General features: G+C 36.5%; 1 protein-coding gene across 1 annotated transcript in view; it reads left to right on the plus strand.

Moving 5' to 3' along the window:
• The window catches only part of CD2AP (CD2 associated protein), a 151,829-nt gene extending 133,438 nt beyond the window's left edge, over window positions 1-18,391 (plus strand). Inside the window, exons 17-18 of the mRNA XM_007972322.3 lie at window positions 1,051-1,114; window positions 15,447-18,391. Coding sequence (XP_007970513.2) covers window positions 1,051-1,114; window positions 15,447-15,488 — 106 coding nt within the window. The 3' untranslated portion in view covers window positions 15,489-18,391. The remainder of the gene's footprint in view (window positions 1-1,050; window positions 1,115-15,446) is intronic.
• Window positions 18,392-21,633: the final 3,242 nt, after the last annotated feature.

Consider the following 21,633-nt stretch of genomic DNA (forward strand, 5'->3'; position numbering starts at 1 on the left):
GGTACTGGTAATATTTTATTTCTTTAGTTGACTTGGAGTTCAGAGGTTTTTGTTTTACTCTTATAATATTAGATCTTTATAGCTTAGATATCACTAAGAAATTATTGCTAAGAAGTTAGTTTTGAAATGTTACATAAAAAATTTTAAAATTCTTTCCTTATGTATTTTTTCTTCATGAGTTTTTTCTTTTTTACTTTTTCAAGCTGTTGTTTCTACAGTATTCTCAAGAATTTTTCAAGTATATGTTGAGACTGAAAATGTCCATACTTTTGATTTAGAAATTTGATATACTAACATATTCCTCCCATTCCTTCTGTCTCATTCCTCGATTCCTCCCACTCCTTCTGTCTCCAGAATAATGAATCAGCCAAACAAAATACCTGGATATTTGGATACCAAACCACATATAAATATGAAAATTTCAGCAGCATGAAAATGGTTTAAAATTTGTGCAAAGATATAATATTGAATATTCACTTAAAGCTATAGAAAAAAGAACAACTGTATGGAAAGATTAGAAGGGAACACAGGAAGATGAAAACATGAGTTAAGGAGGAGAAACTATTGGCTAGAGTTTTTAATTTGTTTGGTTTTTAGACTTTAATGTGGTATTTAATTTTTAAAAATAGAGAAATTCAAAGTCTAGGTTATCTTATCAGATAAACTGTTAACTTGCCTTGTATTGTAATGTGTTGATATTCATTTTACCAAATTGCTTGGGCTTTGAGGTTTCCAACCTGGAAAATGTATGATAGCTGAATATAGAAAATTTCTTCTAAAAGTTAGATATTGTTTCTGTCTTCATGAGCTGCTCCGAATTTACTTGGTTTCTTGATCTCAGATAGATTTGCCTTGGTTTTGCTGAATTTTTAACTGTTATATTGAACCATTCTAACTAGAGAATCTTACATTTTTCTTAATTAACATTGCTATTGCCCTTAAAAGGATTTTCCCATGAACTGGTCGGTTAGGTAACAAAAAGCCTGTAAATATCAGTCAAATAAATTATTTAATCAAAAGACTTAACAGTAATAAGTACTTTGTTTTTAGGAAAGAACTGGAAAAACTGCGAAAAGATTTGGAAGAAGAGAAGGCAATGAGAAGCGATCTAGAGGTAATTCATTTCTTCCAGCATTGAGAGTTTAGTCAGCATAAACTGGATATGTTTTTCCCAACCCAACTGGATAATTGGTTTCTGTGCGAATTATGCTATACTACTTCAGTTGGACATATACACAATGTACTTCTATTCAGTCACAAAAAAAGAATGAGATCCTGTCATTTGCAACAACATAGATGGAACTGGAGGTCATTGTGTTAAGTGAAATAAGCCAGGCATAGAAAGACAAACTGTGTGTTCCCACTTATTTGTGGGAGCTAAAATAAAAATTAAAAAAATTGAACTCATAGAGAACAGAAAGATGGTTACCAGAGGGTGGGAAGGGTGTTAGTGGAATTAATTAGTGGCAAGGTATTCTTTTGAAATTGGAGTCAGTCCTCTTAAACCCTGCCTCTGCTTGATCTACTAAGTTTACATTTTGTAAATCTTTTGTTATTTCCACAATATTCACAGCATCTTCACCAGCAGTAGATTCCACCTCACAAAACTTTGTTTGCTGATCCAAAAGAAGCAACTCCGCATCTGTTCAAGTTTGATCCACTTTTAATTCTCATTCTCTTGCTATTTTTACCACATCTTCAGTTATTTTCTCCACTGAAGTCTTCAACCCTCAAAGTCGTCCCTGGGGATTGGAATCATCTTCCAAATTCCTGTTAATATTGACGTTTTGACTTTCTCCTATGAATCGTGAATGTTTGTAGTGGCATCTAAACTGATGAATTTTTTTCCAGAAGGCTTTCAGTTTATTTGCCTACATTTTATCAGAGGAATCACTATCTATGGCAGCTATAGCCTTCCAAAATGTGTATCTTAAATAATAAGAATTGAAAGTCTAAATGTCTCCTTCATTCATGAGCTACAGAATGGATGTTGTGTTAGCAGACGTGAAAGTAACATTAATCTCCTTGTTCATTTCCATCAGAGCTCTTGGGTGACTACGGGCATTGTCAGCATGCATATTTTTAAAATAATCTTTTTTTTTTTTTTTTTTCTGAGCAATAGGTCTCAACTGTGGGCTTAAAATATTCAGTAAATCATGCTGTAAACAGATGTGCTGTTATCCAGGCTTTGTTGTTCCATTTATAGAGCATAGGCAGAGTAGATTTAGCATAGTTCTTAAGGGCCAAGGATTTTCAGAATGATAAGTAAGTGATGGTTTGCATTAAAGCTACCAGCTACATTCACCCATTGACTTCTCTCTAGTTATGGAAGTCCTAGATGGTATCTTCTTTCAATAGAAGGCTGTTTTACCTCCATTGAAAATTTGTTTCATGTAGCCGACTTCATCAGTGATCTTGGCTAGATCTTCTGGATGCCTTACTGCAGCTTCTACATTAGCACTTGCTTTACCTTCCACTTTTATGTCATGGAGATGGCTTCTTTTCTTAAACCACATGAACCAACTTCTGCTACCTTGAAACTTTTCCTCTGCCACTTCCTCACCTCTGTTCGGCCTTCAAAGAATTGAAGAGAGTTAGGGCCTCACTCTGGATTAGGCTTTGGCTTAAGGAAATGTTACAGTTGGTTTGATCTTCTATCTAGATCACTCAAACTTTCCTTCATATCAACAATAAGGCTGTTAAGCTTTCTTATTATTCATATGTTCACTGGAATAGCACTTTTAATTTTCTTCAAAAACTTTTCCTTTGCAATCAAAACTTGGCTGTTTGGGGCAAAAGGCCAATCTCTTGACCTGCTGTGGCTTTCAACATTGCCTTCCTCTCTGAGCTTAATCATTTCTAACTATTTAATGTGAGAGGGATGTCATTATTTCTTTCACTTGAACACTTAGAGGCCATTTTCGGGTTATTAATTGGCCTAATTTTATTATTAGGCCTGTTCTGTCTCAGATAATAGGGAAGGCCAAGTAGAGGAGGAGAGAGAAGAAAGGCTGATCAGTGTAGCAGTTAGAACACACATGACATTTATCAGTTAAGTTTGCTGTTTTATATGGACGCAGTTCATGACACCCCAGAACAATTACGATATTAACATCAAAGATCACTGATCACAAATCACCATAACATATATAATTGCAGTGAAAACATTTGAAATATTGTGAAAATTGTCAAAATGTGGACACCGTGATACAGAGTGATCACATATTGTTGGAAAAATTGCATTTATAGTAGAGTTGCTCAACATAGGATTACCACAAGCCTTTGACTGTAGACAATGCAGTATCTGTGAAGCACAGCAAAACGAAGTACAATAAAACGAGGTATCCCTATAGTTCTCTCTTCTGTGCAGTTAAGCTGTTTTCATTCTTTGCTCAGGGACAGGACTGGTGGTGGTGACAGATGTCTGTGGATTCACTGCCTCCCATTTTTAACTTAAGAGTTTATCTTAATTCTCCACTGATGATTGGCAATTTCAACTATTTCCTTTATCTTTCTTAGCTTTCTTTTTCTCCTTACTAATGTTTATCTTCGTTTGCATTATTCTTTCTGCATATCTCAGAGAAAGTTGTATCCTACCTTTTTTTAAAGACTCTTCCCATTGTTTAAGTATTTCATACTCCCTTCTGTTTTTTAATCTGCCTCATTACTTACCCTGTTTCTTTTGTCAGCAGTTTGTGGAACAAGAGAGAATTTGGGACTTGCAGTTGGAAAACCTTGGCTCTTATCCTGAGAATCAACTAACTTTTTTGTTTTAAACTGTGTATTAGTTAGGCTTAGCATTTTCTGCACCTTATCTCATTAGACACACATAACAACATGTAAGGATTATTGTTCCTATTATAAGATTGAAAAAAGTAGGGTTAGGAATGGTAGTGTTAGGCTGCTCTTGCATTGCTATAAAGAAATACCTGAGACTGGATAATTCATAAAGAAAAGAAATTTAATTGGCTCATGCTTCTACAGGCTATACAGGAAGAAGCATGGTTCCTGCATCTGCTCACCTTCTGGGGAGGCCTCAGGGAGCTTTTACTCATGGTGAAAGGTCAAGTAGGGGCACACATTTCACATGGCGAGAAAGGGAGTAAGAGAGAGAGTGGGAGGGGCCACACACTTTTAAACAACCAAATCTTGTGTGAACTTACTCATCATGAAGGGGGTGATCCAAACATGGATCATCCAAACACCCCATGACCCAAATACCTCTCACCTGGCCCAACCTCCAATACTGGGGATTACTTTTAATCTGAGATTTGGTGGGGACACAGATCCAAATCATATCAATGATTAACAGCAGTGGAACTGAAATTTTAAATATATATATATATATATTTTTTTGAGATGGAGTCTCACTCTGTTGCCTAGGCTGGAGTGCAGTGGTGCGAACTCGGCTCACTGCAAGCTCCACCTCCTGGGTTCACGCTGTTCTCCCACCTCAGCCTCCCAAGTAGCTGGGACTACAGGCGCCCACCATCACACCCGGCTAGTTTTATTTTTGTATTTTTAGTAGAGTCGGGGTTTCACCGTGTTAGCCAGGATGGTCTTGATCTCCTGACCTCGTGATTCGCCCACCTCAGCCTCCCAAAGTGCTGGGATTACAGGCGTGAGCCACCACGCCTGGCCCCTTTTTTTTTTTTTTTTTTGAGATGAAGTCTTGCTGTTACCCAGGCTGGAGTGCAATGGTGCGATCTTGGCTCACTGTGACCACCACCTCCCAGGTTCAAGCAGTTCTCCTGCCTCAGCCTCCTGAGTAGCAAGGTCTACAGGCATGCGCCACCACACCCAGCTAATTTTTTTTGTATTTTTAATAGAGATGGGGTTTTGCCATGTTGGCCAGGCTGATCTCAAACTCCTGACCTCAGGTGATCCAACTGCCATGGCCCCCCAAAGTACTGGGATTACAGGCATGAGCCACTGCACCTGGCGTTAAAAATGTTTTTAACAGAAGCAACCAATCTTCAGAACCTTTGCACTTCAGGATTAAATTATACTGTGTGAACTTAAGCAAGTCACTTAACCTCCTTTAGCTTTAGTTGTTGAGATAATTTATGTGAAAATACTTTGTAAATTATAAAACTTGGTTTTATCATTATTTCCAACATTATCGTCTATTGGCAACTTTACTACTTTGCATGAAAATACTTGACTTTTTCCATTATTCAGAATCAAAGCATAGCCTCCATTTAGGTCTAGCTGCGTTCTTGATGTACTGCAGTTACTTTCTCTTTTCACTTGAGGTTCGTTTGTTGAAATATGAAAATAACCGCCATCCTCTGAAAAATAGTCTACTTTTGTGGTCTCTGATTTTTCACCTTCAATTCAGTCTGTAACCCTTTGCATCTTAGGTTAGGTTTACTGATGCCAAATTCAAGGTCTTTTCTTCAGTTCCTGCAACGTATCACTTTTTTTTTTCTACCATTGCCACTCTGTCAAAGGTTTGTCTTGGTTTAGATGATACTACATCCTATTGTTTCTAACTTCTCCATCTCCTCTTCCTTCCTTTTTTACTTTTTAAAGTTTATTTTTAGAGACAGGGGGTCACTCTGTCACTCTAGAATACAGTGAAACAATCATAGGCCACTGCAGCCTCAAACTCCTGGGATCAAGTGATCCTCCCGCCTCAACCTCCCAAGTAGCTTAGACTACAGGCATGCACTTTCATGCCTGGTTAATTTTTCAGTTTTTTGTAGGGACTGGTTCTCACCATGTTGCCCAGGTTGATCTTGAACCCCTAGCCTCAAGTGATCCTCCCACTTTGGCCTCCCAAAGTGGTAGGATTAAAGGTATGAGCCACCATGCCTGGCCTTCCTCTTCCTTCCTTGTAACCTAAATGTAAATATTCCTTCACTGATATCCTTGGCTTTTCTGTTTGAGCATTCACATTTTGAATTCATCTGTACTCATGAATCTAATGATTAGCTCTAGTACCTCTCTGCTCTAAATCAAATTCGTATTTTCCCAGCTTGTATCCTATGTTTCTGGCTTTTTGTCCCCCCTGGATGTTTCATCATGAACTTAGATTTAGCATGTCCTCAGTTAAATGTATCATCTTCCTTTCCTGTTGTTTTGATTTCCTGTTTCTGTTGATAATTTCTGTTGCTCTTATAGTCATATAGACATGGTACTTTGTACGTGGTTCTCTTCTAGTTCCATTCACTTTTAGTCCTATTACCTCCTAGTCTTTATGTCTTTATCCCCACTATATCTTGTTCTGATGCTTATTATCTTCTGCTTAGCTTTCTTGAGTACTCTAATTATCTCAGATTAACCTTTCCTTCATCAAGTACTTTCAAGAGCTTTATTTTACATGCTGAATAAAGTTCCAACAACTTACTATATGAGGTGTTTTTATATTTTGGTCCTAGTTATCTTTATTTACTTGCTGATCCTCCTCCATTGTGCCTCTTACAATTGATATGTCTGAATTTTTATTCTTACTGTGTTTTCTTGGATTGTCCTTTTGTCTCATCTTCTAATGCCCACATTCTACAGATTCTCAAGGCCCTGCTCAATTACCTTCATTAAATTGATATTAGTCTGTCTCTGATTAAAAGTAATTTAGTGGCCGGGTGCAGTGGCTCACACCTGTAATCCCAGCACTTTGGGAGGCCGAGGTGGGTGGATCACCTGAGATCAGGAGTTCGAGACCAGTCTGGCCAACATGGCGAAACCTTGTCTGTACTAAAAAATATAAAAATTAGCTGGGCATGGTGGTACACATCTGTAATCCCCGCTCCTAGGCTGAGGCATGAGAATCACTTGAACCCAGGAGGCAGAGGTTGCTGTGAGCCGAGATCATGCCACTGCACTCCAGCCTGGGTGACAGAACGAGATTCTGTCCCCCCAAAAAATAGTCTTCTTCCAAATTTGCAGGACTTGTAGTTTTGTAAGAGATGTATGTATAATAACTTCCTATGTTTTCACTGTTAGAGTATGTATTTATTCTACCTGTCTTCGAGACTGTAAGGTTGTTTGGGTAGGATCCATGTCTTTTTTATCTTTGCTCATTGCTCCTAACACAGTGCTGTATACATATTAGATATCGAATACATTGTTGACAAATTAATCAAAGTGTACATGTTAAAAGTATATCTTAAATTCACAGCATGTAACATGGTAGATACTGAGAAATTTTTAAGCGTTTTTTGACTTTTTTCTCACATTTTATATATACATGTTTATATTCATATGTGAAAATAAGATAATGAGACAAATAAGAGGAACTTAATAGTGTTAAACTTGTATATCTGACTTAATTTACCATAAAAATTAAGACAAGAGTCAAATTGTTTCTCTTTTGGATAACTTAATATGATTTTATTTTTCTAGCAAAGTCAGCTGTTACTTGGCCTCACACTGACTTGTATTACATATATATTTTTTCTTTTGTTACAGGTAGAGTTTTACCCTGTATTTGTAAAAGCACACCTAAGGCACTAAAGTTTTAGAATAATTTATTTAAAGGAGAAAGATGTTTCTCCAAAGATTAAAAGTAGTACTTTAATGTTAACGTTATACAGTATTATAATGTTCACTAAAAATGAACAATGAACATACAAAGAGAAACTCTAGCAATGTATTTGCGTGATAACTAATTTTTTTTCCTAATTTTATTGGGTACAGGTGGTATTTGGTTACATGAGTGAGTTCTTCAGTGGTGATTTGTGAGATTTTAGCGCACCCATCACCTGAGCAGTATAATACTACACCATATTCATAGTCTTTTATCCCTCGCCCCCTTCCCACTCTTCAACTTAAGTCTCTAGAGTCTGTTGTATCATTCTTATGCCTTTGCTTCCTCATAGCCTAGCTCCCACATGTCCATGAGAACATACAATGTTTCATTTTCCATTCCTGAGTTACTTCATTAGAATAATAGTCTCCAATTTCATCGAGGTCACTGCAGATACTGTTAATTCATTCCTTTTTTTGGCTAAGTAGTATTCCATCATATATGTCACAGTTTCCTTATCCACTCATTGATTGATGGGCATTTGGTTTGGTTCCATGATTTTGCTATTGTGAATCTTGCTGCTATAAACATGTGTGTGCAAGTATATTTTTTGAATAATGACTTCTTTTCCTCTGGGTAGATACCTAGTAGTGGGATTGCTGGATCAAATGGTAGTTCTACTTTTAGTTCTTAAAGGAATCTCTGCACTGTTTTCTTTAGTGGCTGTTCTAGTTTACATTCCCACCAGCAGTGTAGAAGTGTTCCCTAATCACCTCATCCATGCCAACATCTACTGTTTTTTGATTTTTTTATTATGGCCATTCTTGCAGGAGTAAGGTGGTATCGCATTGTGATTTTGATTTACATTTCCCCAATCATTAGTGATGTTGAGCATTTCTTCATATGTTTGTTGGCCATTTGCATATCTTTTTTTGAGGATTGTCTATTCATGAACTTAGCCCACTTTTTGATGGGATTGCTTTTTCTTACTGATTTGTTAGAGTTTGTTGTAGATTCTGGATATTAGTCCTTTGTCAGATGTATAGATTATGAAGATTTTCTCCCACTCTGTGGGTTGTCTGTTTACTCTGTTGACTGTTCCTTTTGCCATGCAAAAGCTCTTTAATTAGGTCTCAGCTATTTGTCTTTGTTTTTATTACATTTGCTTTTGGGCTTTTGGTCATGAAATCCTTGCCTATGCCAATAACTAGAAGGGTTTTTCTATTGTTATCTTTGAGAATTTTTATAGTTTCAGGTTTTAGGTTTTAGTCCTTGATCCATCTTGAGTTCATTTCTGTATAAGGTGAAAGATGAGGATCCAGCTTCATTCTCCTACATGTGACTAGCCAATTATTCCAGCACCATTTGTTGAAAGGGGTGTCCTTTATGTTTTTGTTTGCTTTGTCGAAGAGCAATTGGCTGTAAGTATTTGGGTTTATTTCTGAGTTCTCTGTTCTGTTCCCTTGGTCTCTGTGCCTATTTTTATATCAGTAGTATGCTGTTTTGGTGACCGTGACCTTATATTATAGTTTGAAATCAGGTAGTGTGATGCCTCCAGATTTGTTCTTTTTCCTTAGTCTTGCTTTGGCTATGCGGGCTTCTTTTGGTTCCATATGAATTTTAGAATTGTTTTTTCTAATTCTGTGAAGAATGATGGTGGTATTTTGATGAGAATTGCCTTGAATTTATACATGGTTTTTGACAGTGTGGTCATTTTCACATTATTGATTCTACCCATCCATGAGCATGGGATGTGTTTTCATTTGTGCCGTCTGTGATTTCTTTCAGCAGTGTTTTGTAGTTTTCCTTGTAGAGGTCTTTTGACTCCTTGGTTAGTTCTTAAGTATTTTATTTTATTTTATTTGCAGATGTTGTAAAAGGAGTTGAGTTCTTGATTTGATTCTCTGCTTGGTTGCTATTGGTATATAGAAGAGCTACTGATTTGTGGACATTAATCTTGTACCCAAAACTTTGCTGAATTGTTTTATTAGTTCTAGGAGCTTTCTGAAGGAGTCTTTAGGGTTTCCAAGGTAAATTATTGTATCGTCAGCAAACAATGACAGTTTGACTTCCTCTTTTTTGATTTGGATGCTGTTTATTTATTTCTCTGCTCTGGTTGTTCTGGCTAGGACTTCCAGTACTATGTTGAAGAGGAGTGGTGAGAACAGACATCCTCGTCCTGTTTCAGTTCTCAGAGGGAATGCTTTCAACTTTTCCCTATTCAGTATTATGTTGGCTGTGGGTTTGTCATAGATGGCTTTTATTACATTGAGGTATATCCCTTGTATGCCAGTTTTGCTGAGAGTTTTAATCATAAAGGGATGCTGGATTTTGTCGAACTTTTTTTGCATCTATTGAGATGTGATTTTTGTTTTTAATTCTGTTTATATGACATGTCACATTTATTGACTTGTGTATGTTATACCATCCCTGCATCCCTGGTATGAAACCCACTTAATCATGGTTGATTATCTTTTTGCTATGTTGTCGGATTCGGTTAGCTAGTATTTTGTTAAGGATTTTAACATCTGTGTTCATCAAAGATACTGGTCTGTAGTTTACATTTTTGGTTATGTCCTTTTCTGGTTTTGGTATTAGGGTGATGCTGGCTTCATAGAATGAATTAGGGAGGGTTCCTTCTTTCTCTATCTTGTAGAATAGTGTCGAAAGGATTCGTACCCATTCTTCTTTGAATGTCTGGTAGAATTCTGCTGTTAATCCATCTGGTCCTGGGCTTGTTTTTAGTAATTTTTTAATTACCGTTTGAAATTTGCTGCTTGTTATTGGTCTGTTAAGGATCTCTAATTCTTCCTGATTTAAGCTAGGAGGTTGTATTTTTCCAGAAATTCATCCATCTCTTCTACGTTTTCTAGTTTTATGTGCATAATGGTGTTCATAGTATCCTTGAATGATCTTTTGTATTTCTGTGGTGTCAGTTTTAATATCTCCTATTTCGTTCCTTAGTGAGGTTGTTTGGCTTTTCTCTCTTCTTTTCTTGGTTGATCTTACTAATGGTCTATCAATTTTATTTATCTTTTCAAAGAACCAGGTTTTTGTTTTATTTATCTTTTGTATTTTTTTGTTGTTGTTGTTTCAATTTTATTTAGTTCTGCTCTGATCGTGGTTATTTCCTTTCTTCTGCTGGGTTGGGTTTGGTTTCTTCTTGTTTCTCCAGTTCTTGCGGCGTGACCTTAGAGTGTCAGTTTGTGCTGTTTCAGTGTTTTTGATGTAGGTGTTGAGGGTTATTAAGTTTTCTCTTAGCACTGCCTTTGCTGTATCACAGAGCTTTTGGTAGGTGGTATCATTATTGTCGTTCAGTTTGAATAATTTTTTAATTTCCATCTTGATTTTGTTTTTGACCCAGTGCTCATTCAGGAACACGTTATTTAATTTCCATGTATTTTCTGGTTTTGAAGGTTCCTTTTGGACTTGATTTCCCGTTTTATTGTACTGTGGTCTGAGAGAGTGCTTAACATGATTTCAGTTATCTTAAATTTATTGAGGCTCGTTTTATGGCCTATCATATGGTCTATTTTGGAGAAAGTTCCATGCGCTATTGAATAGAATGTGTATTCTGTGGTTGTTGGGTGAAATATTCTGTATATATCTGTTAAGTCTATTTATTCTAAGGTATAGTTTAAATACATTCTTTCTTTGTTGACTTTCTGTCTTGATGACCTGTCTAATGCTGTCAGTGGAGTATTGAAGTCCCCCACGATTACTGTGTTGCTGTCTAATCTCATTTCTTAGGTCTATTAGTAATTGTTTTATAAATTTGGGACCTCCAGTGTTAGGTGCATATATGTTTAGGATTGTGATATTTTACTGTTGGACAAGGCCTTTTACCATTATATTATGTCCGTCTTTGTCTCTTTTAACTGCTGTTGCTTTAAAGTTTGTTTTGTCTGATGTAATAGCTACCCCTGCTCGCTTTTTGTGTCCATTTGCATGAAATGCCTTTTTCCACCCATTTACTTGAAGTTTATGTGAGTCCTTTTATGTTAGGTGAGTTTCCTGAAGGCAGCAGCTGGTTGGTTGGTGAGTTCTTAACCATTCTGGAGTTCTGTATCTTTTAAGTGGAACATGTAGACCATTTATATTCAGTGTTAATATTGAAATGTGATGTACTGTTGCATTCATTGTGCTCTTTGTTGCCTGTGTACTTTGGTTTCTCTGTTTTTTGTTTTTGCTTTTTAACTTGTAGTTTTGTTTTATAGTTCCTATGTGATTCATGCTTTAAAGAGGTTCTGTTCTGATGTGCTTCTAGGATTTGTTTCAAGATTTAGAGCAACTTTTAGCAGTTCTTGTAGTGGTGGCTTGGTAATAGCGAATTCTGTCAGCATTTGTCTGAAAAAGACTATCTCTCCTTCATGTGTGAAGCTTAGTTTCGTTGGATACAAAATTCTTGGCCAATTGTTTTCTTTGAGGAGGCTGAAGATAGGGCCCCAATCCCTTCTAACTTTTAGGGTTTCCATTGAGAAATCTGCTGTTAATCTAATAAGTTTTCCTTTATAGGTTACCTAGTGCTTCTGTCTGACAGCTCCTACGATTCTTTCCTTTATCTTAACTTTGGATAACCTGGTAACAATGTGCCCAGGTGATGATCTTTTTGTGATGAATTTCCCAGGTGTTTTCTTTGTGCTGTGTGTATTTGGATGTCTAGGACTCTAGCAAGGCCAGGGAAGGTTTCCTCAATTATTACCCCAAATATGTTTCCAAGTTTTTAGATTTCTCTTCCTCAGGGAACACCAATTATTCTTAGGTTTGGTTGTTTAATATAATCCCAGACTTCTTGGAGGCTTGGTTCATATTTTCTTGTTCTTTTGTCTTTGCATTTGTTGGATTGGGTTAATTCTAAGACCTAGCCTTCAAACTCTGAATTTCTTTCTTCTACTTGTTCAGTTCTATTGCTGAGACTTTCCAGAGCATTTTGCATTTCTAAAAGTGTGTCCAAAGTTGCCTGAATTTTTTATTGTTTTTTTTTTCTTTAAGCTATCTATTTCCTTGAATATTTCTCCCTTCACTTCTTGCATCGTTGTTTGGATTTACTTGCACTGGGTTTCGCCTTTCTCTGGTGCCTCCCTGATTAGCTTAATGACTAACCTCCTGAATTCTTTTTCAGGTAAGTCAGGGATTTCTTCTTGGTTTGGATCCATTGCTGGTGAACTAGTGTGATCTTTTGAGGGTGTTGAAGAGCCTTGTTTTGCCATATTACCAGGGTTGGTTTTCTGGTTCCTTCTCATTTGGGTAGGCTCTGTCAGAGGGAAGGTCTAGGGCTGAAGACTGTTCTTCAGATTCTTTTGTCCCACTGGGTGTTCCCTTGATATAGTACTCTCCCCCTTTTCCTACAGGTGTGGCTTACTGTGAGCCTAACTGCAGTGATGATTGTCTTTCTTCTGGGTGTAGCCACCCAGTGATTCTACCAGGCTCCAGGCTGGTACTAGGGGTTGTTTGCAGAGACTCTTGTGATGTGAAGTGTCTGTGGGGGTCTCAGCCGTGGATACCAGTGCCTGTTCCAGTCTCCACTGGAACAGGGGGGTTCAATGGACTCCGTGAGGGTTCTTAGCTTTGGTGGTTTAATGTTCTATTTTTGAGCTGGTTGGCCTCCTGCTGGGAGGTGGCATTTTCCAGCAAGCATCAGCTGTAATAGTAGGGAGAGGGACCAGCAGTGGGCGGGGATGTAGAACTCCCAAGATTATATGCCCTTAGTCTTCCACTACCAGAGTGGGTAGGGAAGGACCATCAGGTGGGAGCAGGGCTAGGCATGTCTGAGCTCATGCTCTTCTTGGGCAGGTCTTGCTGTGGCTTCTGTTGGAGATGAAGGTGAGATTTCCAGGTCACTGGAGTTGTGTACCTGGGAGGATTATGGCTGCCTCTGCTGAATCATGCAGGTTGTCGGGGAAGTAGGGGAAAGCTGGCAGTCAGAGGCCTTACCCAGCTGCCACGCAAACTGAAGGGCCAGTCTCAATCCCACCATGCCTTCCCCAACAGCCCTGTTTCCAGATGGTGGGCGAGATGGGCCTGAAAATTTGCCCCAGGCTACCCGCCTTCTAGCTGCGAAAGAAAAGGGCTTGATTCTTCCCTCCCCTGTGGAGTCTGTAAGATTTGCCCCCCTACCCAGAGTTGTGGCCAGGAGGTTTCTTGCCCCATTCAAATTGTTAAGTTTAGCTAGAGATTTCCTTTTCCCTGTGGAGTTTTACCCCCTGCTCCTCTGGCCACCCTCCCTGTATATCCCTGTGGTGCCAGGCAGGAATGGCCTGCCTGGGGACTCAGCAAGCTCCCAGGACCTTACAGCGCCTCCTCTACCCACTGTATTTTGCTCAGCTCTCTAAATTGAGTCAGATCCAGGTGAAGTTGGAAACTTCTGCAAACAGACCTTCACTTTCTCCAGTGGGGGTGTGTGTGCAGGAGAGGAGGGTCTCCCTTTCCCATTTCCGCAGTTGGGGCATCACAGTATTTGGGGTGTTTCCAGGTCCTGCAAGAGCAGTCCGCTTTCTTCAGAGGGTCTGTGGGTCCTCTCGGGCTTGCTGGTTTGTTCTTGCAGTCTATCTGGAGCTAAAATTCACTATGCGAGCCTCTGCACGCTGTTCTGTCTGGAGCTACAATCTAGTCCTGCCTCCTGTCCACCATGATGACCCCTGTCCAGTAATAACTAAATGTATGTCACAAATAGCAGTTTACAACGAGTATTGCTGATTGTGCATGCAATAGTAGCCTTCACACTCCCTACTCCCTCTTCTACCAGTTTGTTTTTCTTACTGCTTTCTGTATCTTTGGAATAAAGACTATAATAACAGATCAGGCTGACAATGAAAGGTATCATCTCAATCCAAATTGAAGACAGGCTTGTTCTAGTCCAATGCTGCTAAAACATTGAGCTAATCATCATAATATTAAGAGAATCATATCAGGGAAGGTCCTGAAAGTAATAAACTATTCTTGAGTAGTTACAATCTTTAAGGAGATTGTGAACATACAACAATTGTACTTTTTGACTATGACAAAGTCCTAATCATTGAATAATGTACTGTTTGTCAAAGCTAGCCAAAGCATGTATTGTTTATGTGCACTCTTGAGGAAGGTGATGCCATCAGGATAAGGCAAGGCCTATCTATATTTTTCCTCATGCAGTGAAAGGTTAAAGATTATCAAAATGTTTAGAGAATTGAGAAGAGAAATCAGTATAAAAACTGTGGGCTTTAAAGTCCTAAATCTTACCATGACAAGTCCTTTGTCACTTGTTAGTGTGGAACATTGGCATCCTGTTTAATGTCTTTGAGCCTCAACTTAGCCATTTGAATATGTCAATATTGAATAACTGTGTAGTTATTGTGCCAACTTAATGAACTGATTTCCTTCTTCATAAATTCCTATAGTTATGAATTTCTGTTAAGTGAAGAATGCCTTCTGCCTAAAGATGGAAGATTCAGCACCTTGACTGAATCTTAGATATATTCCTGGGCTTTAAGATATTTAATGTAGTATATACTGGTTACAGATAAGTAAATTGAAACCAAGTCAAGTGATTTAACCATAATTATAATTAAATATAATTAGTAAAAAACATGGAACTAAACAGGTCTTTTCTTTATTCTTTTTACCGTTGTTTAATGTACCCTTTGTTTAATTACAGATACATGTACATTTCTTAATTGGGTTTCAAAGATTCTTTTGTTCTTTGTAGGACTGACTGATTTTTTTTTACAGCTTTAATTTTAAATGCTCACATGACTTAACATTTTTCTGGCTGAAAGGGCTATAATTGCTTTTTTCTTATTGTGACTGCCATTTAGGAACTTGCATTGTACTGTTGAAACTTTATTCAACTATATTATACCATGGGAAATTGGATTTTAGGTCTGGAAAAAAATCTGAAGGCTTTGAAAGTATGATCACGCCTTAATGACATAGAATAAAATAAACTACTAAACTAAGAATATTTTATGTATTGCTCAATTTATGTTTTTTGTTTTAGATGGAAATAGAGAAGCTGAAAAAAGCTATCCTGTCTTCTTGAGGTAGTGTGGACCTGGTGTTCATAACGTTCCAGGGATTCAGAAGCAACACTATGAACTTCAGCTGACTTGTTACTTACAAATTGTGAATGCTGGTGTTATGATAAATATGAGTAAATGAAGTATAATATCTATAGAAACGTAGAGTGAGGGTGAATTTTTATATATATATATATATATTTTGTTTTGCCAATATGAAGAAAAAGAGGCCTTATTTCTTAACTGTGCTGGGATTGCAAACACTTTTTAAAAAATTGTTTGCTTGAAAATACTACTGAATATATATAAATAAGAATGTGCACAGTAGTTTTTTTTATTGAAACTTTTATTATTTTTAAAGAGATCTATACTATAAATATGGTGATATATTTACAAGTTATCTGTAAGATACACTATTTGAGAGGGACAGATAAGCTTTTTAGTAACTATAGTCACTACTTTTTCCATAATGCATAAGGGATATAAACTGTATTTGTATGTGTATGTGTATATATATATATTTTTACTTTTATCCTCTTACCCAAGGTTACACTGTTGTGCCTGTTTGTCTGCAATGCTGTTTATATTTTGGGTGATGAAATAGGAGTTTCTAGCTATATAAACCAGATTACTCACCCATGCATATAGTAAGAACTAACGAATAATCAAAATAATTTCATCAACTTTTAGAATATTTTATGTTGCTTGCACTATAGGAGTCATAAAAGGAACTTAGTTAAAATATGTTGAACTGTTAAACATTTGGGGAAATATGAACTGTATTTTAAATTTGTTAGGTCTGAAGAATCTAAAACTGTTAATTTAATCCTTAACTTGTGCCTAGAAACTACAGCACATATAAAACATGTAAACACCAGCCTATTGCTGTACTTTTCTGCTTATTTTACAGTCTCAAATATGCTCATTAGCTTGTCAATTTCATGCTTCTCCTTCTGACTTTTAATAATGGTAATAGGAAAACAAAACCCAGAACTTTTCAGAACTTCAGTGTGAGGTTTCCTATTTTGACAAGTTATCTTGTAAATACTCAGGTTTTATGATGTATAATTTACCTAATAGACCAAACTAACTCATGGAGATATTTTGAACTATTATTTAGGTACAAACTTTATGATGAATGTTAGTATGTCATAAAATAAAACATTACAGCTTATTTAAAACCAAATATAGTTGAAGATATTTAAAATACATTTTCACAGAATGGATGAATTAGTTGTTTCTTCAGAGTTACTTATGAACAGTTGAATGCTTTAAAATGTTCTATCTGTAGGTAACACCTAAAAATACAAGTGGGTTTATTTAAATTTTTAAAATTTGAAATTTTTCATTTGCAAAAAATTAGGTTTTATGCTTTATTATATAGCAAATGAGTGGCAGATTTTTGAGTACCAGTGATTATGTTTCCTTTTTTTTTAGTTTTAAACCACCAAACCAATATTTTGCCTTTACATTTTAATCTTATAATACAGAAATCTTATGTAAATGAAATTTTGTCATGTTTCAAATAAAGAGAACTGAAGTAGAAAATAGAAACGCCAGTAAACAACATAATGTTTAATTTACAACTTACATTAGGGGTTTGGGGGAATGCTAATTATATATTGAGAATATATATTAGAACTCTTCAAAATGGGCTCTTCCAATGAGGTCACTACTGAACAAAATTGTTCCCTCCTCTTCTGTTAAATAGAATAGATTTAAATGATTAGTCAAATGAATTTTTTCCTTCTTGTTAAATAAATTAAATCTTATTTTCTTTTAATGACAAACCTTAGGTATAATAAAAACATTGTAATCCTAGAAATTATCCTCCAGCTTTCTCACCTGAAAATCTATTGAAGCGATCCCTGGTCATCCTAATAATGGGACGAGGGAAGTTTCCAGCAGATTTCAGGCTGTTCTTAAAGTTTTTGTTGGCCATTTTCTCACTAGTACATAAAATCAAGATGCTTATGAGCATGAAAATGCATTTAAAGATTTTGCTTGTGTACTCCTCAGTCAGAATAGAAAAATAACTGAAATACTTTTATCTTTCTGTCCTTGATAAAACAGTAAAGAAAACCAAACAAACCCAGGCCTGATGGGAAAAATGATTCCTTTATTCTAGCAATGTTACTCCTTGCTGTTGGTATGGGAAATTTTATTAATTTCTGTTCCTAAAGTTCGTATCACAAAATGATATGTAATAATAACCTTTACTTGGGGTAAGTCATGAATATTTTTTCTACATGTGAGTATAAAAGACGAAAGTGAACAGCATGGAATCTCACTGCCAAATTATTAGTGAATGCATAGTTCATGTATTCTTTGAGACACACAGTATCATTAATTTCCGAATTGTATTTCAGTGTTATTTTTTGTGTGTGACCACTAAGCTTCTGTCTTAATATAAAGCTGTTACCTCCTACAGAATTTAAGTCTGAAGATGTAAAGAGAGATCAGGCCTTGTGTAACAGAAGATACTCTTTTTTCTGCTCTTACTGTGATCACAGGAAAATAAAAAATCCAAATGCTCTCTAGATTTGTTGATAAACATTTTATGCCTGCATTTAAACTTGAAATGTATGAGCAGAATGAGACAATCAGTTAAATCAGAAATGAGAAGTATTATAATGTAATGGCCTTGTTTTGCTGTAGCAATAAAATGACCAAGTGCAATGACTTGATTTAATAAAATCATATTTTAAAAGCTGCTGCTATGAATATTTTTGGCTATAAGATTTTACCCTGACTTGCTTTCAGTAACTCTTATGTAATGCAGTTGATGCTGTAACCTAACATTCCAAAAAAAAAAATTGAAAGGGGGAATCTCAAAATAGTATATACTTCACTAACTTGTTTACAGGTGCTGTATAAAAAGCATGCTTCTCTCTCGAAAAATTAATAATAAAGGATTTTATTGCCAGTTGTGTCAGTCTTTATTGGTTATGTTTTGTTAACTTTAGCATTTGTGTATTGCAGAGTATGATGAAAATTATATTACTTCAATTTCCAAATACAAGAATAAATAGTAAACTGAAAACATTAAAAATTCTAGACCTGTATGACTTTTACTGAACTTTTCTGCATCTGGTTTTTAATCTGAAACTGAGATAATAATTTCTACTTTACAAGATTATGGGGAGAATTTGAAATAGTTTATCTAAAGGGCTTTATACTATGCTTGGCATAGAGTAGTTTAAAAAAAAATGGAGGCTGCTGTTTTACCCTTTTAAAAAGCATTTTACAGTGATGGTTGTGATATAAATTAGATGGATAAGGTTAAGAAAAAGGAGGCATCGTACATCCTTTCCTCCTGAGTGCAGTATAGTATCCCTTTCTTTGGGGAGATGCTCCTTTCATTTGTATTACATTGTTCAAAGGGGGAGCTGCTACCATCTTAACAGATTCTACCTCCTTGACCACCCAGGAATTATCTCTTGAGAGAGTACTTGGCTCAAACTGAGTGAGTTAATCAGAGAATGAAATTTTTAAAATTGGAAACAAAAAGAGCTAATCTCAGCATGGGAGCTCTCCACAGTTCTGTTTTTCCTGTAATCTGGAAAAAGCTGATCTGAAAAACAAAATTTAGTAGAGCATTGATAGATGGAAACAATCTGGAAGGACTTTGAAACTGATTGTAGCTGTTGCTGAGTCTCGGCTATCTATTTCTTGGTTCTTTAAATAAGCACAAACTTGCTCATAAAAGCTTGTTGGGTTTCTGAACTCATAACTGAAAAAGTCCTGATAAATACAGAAAACAAGATGAAACCAGGGGAACATGAAGGTCCACATACTTTTGCTGAACATAGATCACATACAGCTTTAGAGATTCTAGAAGTGTGCTGGAAGATCTGAAACAGAAGGAATAGGACACTCTAAAGCAATGTGGAAAATTGGTGTGGCAGATAAGATTTTTTAAATCTTATTTAAAACATTTCTAGTTCTTACTGGCTTTTATAAGCGCTAGACAAAAAACTTTGGAGGCATAGAATGGTAAAGTTTTGGAATATAGAATTTGTTTGAAGAGTGCAGATGGTTTTGTCTGAAAATAAAATTTGCAAATTTAGCTCAGTTCTAGGAAATAAAAGCAGGTAGCAGTTTAACTCACCTGGATTTATTAGGCTCTATTCTCAAGATGCAAGAGAGACTGGGTCTGGGTGTTGAAAATTTTTTTCTGAATCCTGTTATTGCATTTTACCGCTAACACCATTTTTATGAATCTGCTGTTCTATGTAAGGAAAATAAATTCACAAATAGATACTAGTGTTTTTTGCATAGAGCCAATGATTTTTTTCTGTCATCCTCAGGTGTGGCTATTTTGCAACTTTTGGATGGTATTTTTCCTATCAGGTTCCAAGGGTTTCTTACTGCCATTTCAGTTCCCTTTAAAAGTATGTGAATAAAGTTATTGAAAGTAAAACTACATTTTAAGTGCATTGACAAACTCTTTTTTTTTTTTTTTTTGAGTCAGGGTCTCGCTCTGTTACCCTGGCTAGAGTGCAGTGTTGCACTCTCGGCTTACTACAACCTCTGCCTCCTGGGCTCAAGCAATCCTCCTGCATCAGCCTCTTGAGTAGCTGGGACTACAGGTGCATGCCACCATGCCCACCTAATTTTTTTTTTTCTTGAGACTGGGTTTCACCATGTTGCCCAGGCTGGTCTTGAACTCCTGAGTTCAGGCAATCCGCGCCGCCCCACTCAGCCTCCCAGAGTGCTTGGATTACAGGCATTAGCTACCATGCCCAGCGAGCAACAATTCTTTAATAAAATCACATGTTAAACGTTTCATGGTAGTGGATTTTTAGAGATACTCCTGAACATTAACTGAACAGAATGCAAATGAAGTGACAGAGTGGTGACATTTTTTACTGTCTTTTCCTCCCTTGAAACTCACTAAAAGCAGTAAATACAATGAAAAAGATTTGACATTAATAGATTAAAAAGCAGATTTAAGATAAAAACATTGTTTTTCAGATGAAATAAGGAAGCCACAATTTTTAATAGTAAAAATACCTTCCAAATGCTTTGGAGGGAGCAACCTGAAATCTGATACAAACTTTCCCAGTCTTTGTGCCAGATGCAGATTTCTTTAAAAGGCCCATCTGATCATTGTAGGCTCAAATCCTCTGCAGAAGAATAGCTGGAAAATGTGAAACTGAAAGAGAGGCCCCACTAACTGTAAGCGCTAATAATTTGAAGGCTGAAAACCAAGGGGAGGGAGACATGCTCTTAGGGAAGACAGATGTAATGAGAGAATATTTTGGATAACATAATTTATAGCTCTTCCTCCTTCCTGTGCTATTCAGCAAATAACTGACACCATGGAAAGGTGAGTAATCAGACACAAGTATCTTTATGGATACCTGTGTTTTATGTAACAGAGAAAAAAAGTCCAGAAGAAAAGCTTGATTAAAATCCTTTATGTCCCAGGAGGAACACAATGACACGATATGTAACACCAAGACATGTAACACCAAGACATCTGTTAAGTTATGGAACTTTAAAGAAAAATATTGACTCAAAAAGAAGTTGAAATTTTTAAGTGACTAAACACACCATAAGTAAATTTGAAACGTATTTAAGGCTGTACCACTGAGAAAAGCAGCAAGGCCAGATGATGGCTGTGTTTTATTTGGTCTTTAAGATACTCAAACTGTAGAAAATTTTACGAATTTTCTACACCCAATTTATGAATTCACCCAATTTATTTTATGAATCCAGTATAACTTTAAACCTGATCATCATAAACCAATCTCAGGGAAAGATTTCATATCAGGAAGTTTATCAATCTTAATGCATTATATGAAATTATAAGAAAATGTTCACTTTGATAAAAGGAACGGGTTTCCCATACTGGGTATGGTGGTGAAGAACACAGTAACAAAATGGTACCACTGTCTTGTGTGTCTAGCAGTTCTAGTCCACTGCGTTTACACTAGTGCAAATCTCAACACGATGAGAAAAGCAGCTAGCATCTTCGTATTATCATGAAAGTAGTTTTGACCTTGTGGACCACACTTTGAGAACCGCTGACGTAAAATGACCTAGTATGGTCTTTAGCATGTAGTAGACAACCAGTAAATGTTTAGTGGGTGAATAAGTGACAAAAGGGAGGTATTCTCTCTACCCCTTGTCTTTACCGTCTCCTACCTTTTCTTCCTTCCT

Source organism: Chlorocebus sabaeus, chromosome 17 (assembly GCF_047675955.1).
Source record: "Chlorocebus sabaeus isolate Y175 chromosome 17, mChlSab1.0.hap1, whole genome shotgun sequence".
Taxonomy (NCBI): Eukaryota; Metazoa; Chordata; class Mammalia; order Primates; family Cercopithecidae; genus Chlorocebus; species Chlorocebus sabaeus.